This window comes from Labrus bergylta, chromosome 8, assembly GCF_963930695.1.
Source record: "Labrus bergylta chromosome 8, fLabBer1.1, whole genome shotgun sequence".
Classification (NCBI taxonomy): domain Eukaryota; kingdom Metazoa; phylum Chordata; class Actinopteri; order Labriformes; family Labridae; genus Labrus; species Labrus bergylta.
The window spans coordinates 13865227-13871474 of NC_089202.1; the positions used below are offsets into that span (position 1 = coordinate 13865227).

The window sequence follows — 6248 nt, forward strand, 5'->3', positions numbered from 1 at the left end:
GCCTATTCCGATCATTCCTGCATACCTGTTGATTAAATGAGGAATCCTATACTCTGGAGGATGGCGGGGGGTTTCACTGACTCAGACAAGCTGAGAGGGTGAGAAAGAGAGAGAAAGACATGGAAAGAAAAGGGGGAGGAGGAAAGAAGTGTGTGTGTGTGTGTGTGTGTGTGTGTGTGTGTGTGTGGTGGGGGGGTATATTTATGAAATTGAGTGACAGCTGAGAAGAAAGGAGGCAGGGGGAGCGATGGGTTAATGTGGTCAAGCTGATTGACAGATTGGAAATGGTGGGATATTAACACTGCTGTGTGTAGTGAGAGGAAGGGAGGGGGGATACATGACAGAGAGAGCGAGGTTTGACATGCCTCATAGCTGGTTCACTCATATTTGCCAGCATAGCAGAGAGAAAGAGAGAGAGAGAGAGAGAGAGAGAGAGAGTTGGCACAAGAATAGGAAAAGAGAGGGAGTGAGTTCAGTGTGTGTCTCCTGGGGAGAAGCAAACAGTTAATATCCAGGTCTCCAGTAAACATCTATGAGCCTCCTCTATAAAACAGCTGCTGTGCTACTGCATGGAACCTCGGGGCAAAGGCAAAATTAACAGCTTCAATTGAAGTGAAATTATCAGTCTGACTGAGGACACAGAGTTGAGCTCCAGCACAGTAGCTTGTTGCAGCAGCTTACCAGGAGTGTCAGTCTTTAGATGCTGAACAGAGCAGAGACAAAGTGAACTGAGATCAACCAACAAACAGAAAATGACAGTAAGTATTGCACTTCATCCATGCAAAGACACAACCTCATTCAAATCCCTACATGCAAACTTCAATTAGTCTTGTGAGTTGTTCATAAAATTGTCATATTGTGTTGTAAAAAACAAACAAAACCATTGGAAACATGCATAAACGCAACTTCTTCCTATGCACATGGTTTGGGGTTTTATTTGTCTTATATTTATATACTCCTGCAACTATACTGTATGATGAGATGACATGCAGGTATGACACAAATGCATTGTCCTATTTTATTGCAAAATTACTCCGATGCTGCAAATGTTCAGTAGATGATGTAAGGGAGAGGATTTTCAGCTTGTTATTGGGAGCACTTGCGCTGAACTTCAAATTTGTTAATAGTATTAGCTTATGCAGAGCCCTCATCAGAGTCTCAGATCAATTGTCACTCCAAGTGACATTTTTAAATAGGATTGAATAAATAATCGCCTCTGTTTATAGGGACAAGGAAAATATCGGAATGCTTCTGCTGCTATAAATTGATGCCCCTGTAGTGAGTGATGACTTAATGAATCCATAATTCAAACGGTTATCAGGATCAAATTTAATTGCCGGACTTTTCAATTCACAATAAATTGTATTCATTTCCTTTTGGCGCTCCAGTGGAATGGAGAGCAGCCGGAGAATGTAATAATGTGATAACCTGAACATGTGTTAACAACTGCGTGCAAGAAAGCCAACAGAGTATTAGAATCAAGAGTTAAACATTGTGCTTTGAGTTCAAAACTGTGAAAATGAGTAGACAAACTGTCATTGACAGTATATATTTTTATATTTTACCATGTATATATGTGCATGTAAGTTGATACAATCTTATTTCCCATAAGATTCTCTGTAGAAACGCAGTGTTTCCAGTTTTTAAAAAAACTCTAGGTTGGAAATAGTCTCAGATGCAGCTTTCAATTAATCTGAGTTCTCTTAGTGTCTGAAAAGTTTATGTTCTGGAGATACAAACTGGAGCATCAATGGAGCAGCTAACATTGGTACATTAAGCTTAAAACAGGCCATTATTTATTATTTTAAACTACAGTTGTTTGGGAAATATCTGTGCCAAGCAGCACTCTCAAACTGGTTGAAACCTGCTGTCTTATTTTTGGCTGCACATCAGATCCATTTGTCAAAACTGATATCCATTCATTTTGCAATTTGATGTTGTGGCATTACACAGACAGCATGATGCACCATTTGACTTCTTATTACCATCAAAGAATTCATTTTCAAAATCTATGGAAATAATCAGGCCCATTATTACATTTGTTTGGGGAGGTAGCAGGTATACTTTAATTAAAATCAATGTGGTTGCCCACAAAGCCTAGTTATGCAACATGTGGAAGGTCAAAAGTAAAAATATGTTACCCTCCTACAATCTCTTTATCTTTTGTGTAAAGCTCTGTGTGGTAACAGTTCACAGCCTCACTAATTGGCGGAGGTATGCGATTGAAGATCCGCTTCAAAGGAGTCTTCATAGACGTGACAGTGAGACATGTGTATGACGTTGGAAACTTAATGACAGCGCCAAATGTTCTGATCGACCTGACAAGACTCCATGTTGACGTCTAAAGTTTACTCCATCTATAGAACAACTGAGATCATGTAGGATCTGTAGAAAGTACGCATAATGTTTCTACTAACTTCTATAAGGAATAGGAAAGGGAAGCATGTGCAGAAATGCTCTTGTCCCCCAAGAGAATAGTATCAGTAACATGTATCTGTTGCCATTAATGGGATATATGAGATTTAAAGTTGCAAGTTGCTTCTTTAAGTAGCAGGTTCAGGTAACACGTCATCATGCCTCAGAGTCAAACTTCATTCTGTGAAGATATCCATCTTGAACATCAACACATGCTGCTCAGCCTCTGGATCTCTTTTCAGTTGACACCACTAAGCCAGTCATCATCTTAAGGTATGTGCAAAGACACTAAATATGGTGGATTTGTTTGTGCGTTTGTGTGTGACAGGCTGCAGCAGCTCAGGAACTTGACGAGCGATGTTTCCTGTCGGCACAGTCCATGCCCAGTCTGAAGGTTTCTGAACACTACCAGGTGGTGAAGCTCCTGGGAGAGGGATCCTACGGAAAGGTCATGTTAGCAGTACACAGAAAGAGAGGTTAGTGCAATACTCTAGGTGAAAGGTCAAGGTCTCAAGAGCCTGTTACATCTATTACATATTGCACATAGTCAGTCTTTAGGAGCGTGAGTGTGAAATTTCCGTGCAGAAGTTTAAAATGTTTGATTAAGCTTCCTCTGCTTGATTTCAAATGGAATATCTCCTCATCAGCAGATTTCTCTCTGGCTCAAGTTTCTTGCTAATGAAGAAACTACATATGTATGTTCATGCCGGGTTGGACCAGTGCTGTAGTATAGTGACGAAAGATTTGTCTTTTCATAGTGTTCACTTAACCTTTTGAGCCTCTGCTGCTGTAATGAAGTACTTTACTGCATTCTCTAAGATAGAGTTGCGTCAACTGGGGTGTAGCTGTGTAACAGAGTCGGCCCAAAGGGAGAGTTATATTTGTTCACAGTGTTAGTGATGGGCAACTCTCACATACCATTAATGATGACAGCTTTTTGACAACATCTGATTAGAAGTTGTAGCATTTAGCAAATGTTATCCCTCTTCCTCCAACCCAGGAACCCCTATGGCTCTGAAGTTCTTCCCTCGTCGGACTACCTCTCTCACCTCTTTCCTGCGTGAATATAATCTCTCTCTTTCTTACTGCACCCATCCGTCTCTGACACGGGCCCTGGGGATCTTCTTTTCCACTCCGTCCTACTATGTCTTTGCCCAGCAAGCTGGTCTTTATGGTGACCTCTACAGTGTGATAGTGTCCGAGGTCAGTTTGGCTGATTTGTGGCATGAAAGTGATGTTAAAACCTTGCATGATATGTCCACCAAAGCCTTTGGCAAACTGTTTCTCGTGAATAACGCTTTGAGAGTGTTTTCTATAATTTCAGCAGAAGAAAATCGTGCATTAATGTTTGATTGGGTTGCAACATATCAATACCACCTAGATTATGTTTTTTATCACCACAAAGGCAATTTTCATTAGAATAAACTTCAGATTCCAAAAATGTTTTCGCTACAATATCTGCAACACAACTTTCCCTCCTAGCAACACATGCATAATTCATTATTTTGTTGTCTTGTTTAGTCACAACACTTGGTTAAAGTTAGGGAAAGAATTTGAAAGAAGGAACATTTAATGAAGACCAGAATTGTTCCCTGACCTTGATTGATTGAAAAATGTTGCCTGTTAGCAAAACCCATGCAGTGAAACAAATGAGCAGTATACAAATGTAATTTCGGGAAGGTTGAAGACTGGCAGCTGCAGTACAAACAAATCAGAGTAAACTGCTGCAAACAGCTCAAAAGCTTTGTACTTGAATTCTGCTGTGTGGCCTTCTGGTTATGCCTGCATGGAAAATGAACCTGCTGACCAGGAGCTTTCATTCCTGTCAGCAAAAACTGAAGACATGCTTGATAAAGGCTTTCAGCAGGCCTACTTCTGTGTCACTGCCAGTAACATAAGAGAGTGGTGATAAGCACAAGTGGGAGTACATGAAGTTAAGCAGGGGTTTCAGAGAGTGTCACCAAAATGCATAGTGGCAGAGTTGTTGTGCCAAACATGTACCGTTCTAACAAGAATGCTTTCCATCGGTCATCTGGTGAAATGTGCTGGCATGTTATGGAGAGCCATTTTTTGTTTTTCATCTATAACTCAGGTGGTCTTTCTGTTATAGATTGGGGTTGATGAAGAGTGTGTTCAGAGGGTGATGTCCCAGCTGAGCGGGGCCGTTACACATTTACACTCCCTGGGCTTTGTCCACCGTGACATCAAACCCGAGAACATCTTCCTATGTGACAGTTCCTGCCGTTGGGTCAAACTGGGGGATTTTGGCCTTGCCCGGGCAATCGGCTCCACCGTCCGCGCTGTCTGGTACGAGTCGCCCTTTTGCACTCCCGAGGTCGAGCCTGCCAAGGCAGCTGAGAAGGAGATGGAGAGGAGGGTATGTGAGGGGACAGAAGAGGAGATGGAGGACATTTGGGTGACAGTAGAGCCCTGTATTGACAGCTGGGCCCTCGGTGTGCTCGTCTTCTGCCTCTTAACTGGCTGCTTCCCCTGGGAGGAAAGCACCCATGATGACCGCGGCTTCTGCAGATACAAGGAGTGGTTTGACCATGAGGCTGGAAAGGAGGAGAAGATCAGTGATGGTGAGTGGACTGCTGAGGAGGACAGTTACACAACTCTGAAGGAAAACCACAGGGACAACCCTCGTCCTTCACAGTTTGAGGGCCTCAGCCCACTAGTTATGACCCTTTTAAAGGAGCTCCTCAATCCCCAACCCAAACTCAGAGGAAGCCCAGAGGAGATCTTGAGTTACCTCGGAGGGCCATGGCTGATGGAGACAGAAAGGGAGGAGATGAGGAAGGCAGAGGAGGCAGAGAACGAGGCCAGAAAAATAAGACAGGGGGGAGGAGTCGCAGAGGAGCTGGTGAGGGAAGGAAGAGGGGAGAGATGAACTTTGTCTTTATTATATTTTTTAATATATAAATTCAACACAAATATACACCGTAAGGTGCTTTATTTTTAATACTTTTTTTTTATAAATAGTGTTGCCATAGTGATCCTTTACTTCCTTTGTTATACATATTCCAGAATGTGTGTATGTTGACTTGTGTGTCCTAATGAAAACAATCTTTAGATAAGAGAGATTTTTTGAATACAAGCTGTTTTATAGTGCCTTTAAAAATGTATTAGAATTATTGTCTGAATAAAATAAAATCCTTGTTTTTTGTTAACTTCCTTGTCAACGGGTTTCAAATACAGTGTCAGATTAGCTTTTACTTAAATAATACATAAACATGTGTCTCTTATCGCAGAATAAGGACAAATGGCATTTTTGGATGGTACCCGAGGCTTGGTGTAAATACATTTTCATCATGGAGTCTAATCTTTGAGAAATACCAAAACACTGTGCTGTCAGGTGAATACATAAACTTTCTCTCTCCTATTGTAAGTTCAAGGGCCAGCTCAACCTGACCTCAGTGTTTCTATACTTTGCTGAATGAACATCGATGTTTCTGATGCAGGACAGAAGGAAATCACAAGACATTTTTTATCTGTTGAAGTTATACTGTCAGGAGTTTTTTCACTGATCTTGATCACAGTTTAAGAGTTGCAAGGATGTTTCTTCCCACTGTTTTGTTTCTGTAGCTAAACCAAAGTTATAAAATTAAAATGTTTATCACTCAAAAAGAAGAAAATTATTAATATCAATAACATCAATTCCTTCTGGCGATGCTACAGATTCAGCCTTTAATCTTTGACTATCCAACAGTTGTGTCTGAGTGTGATACTGATGCCTCTCTATGAACTACAAACACAAACGAAAACATCAGCATTAAGATGACTGTATCTGTTTCTTTATTTTTAATGCCTGTCACTGCACCAGGTCAGATTTC

The 6248-nt window shown here is 41.2% G+C and overlaps 1 protein-coding gene across 1 annotated transcript; it reads left to right on the forward strand.

Annotated features, from left to right (window-relative positions):
- The first annotated feature begins 407 nt into the window (after positions 1 to 407).
- On the forward strand, positions 408 to 5553 carry sbk3 (SH3 domain binding kinase family, member 3). Its single transcript, XM_020646698.3, has 4 exons — positions 408 to 758; positions 2744 to 2891; positions 3416 to 3618; positions 4526 to 5553. Exons 1-4 carry the CDS (start codon positions 753 to 755, stop codon positions 5303 to 5305), a joined length of 1137 nt encoding a protein of 378 aa, XP_020502354.1. The 5' UTR covers positions 408 to 752; the 3' UTR covers positions 5306 to 5553.
- The last annotated feature ends 695 nt before the right edge of the window (positions 5554 to 6248 follow it).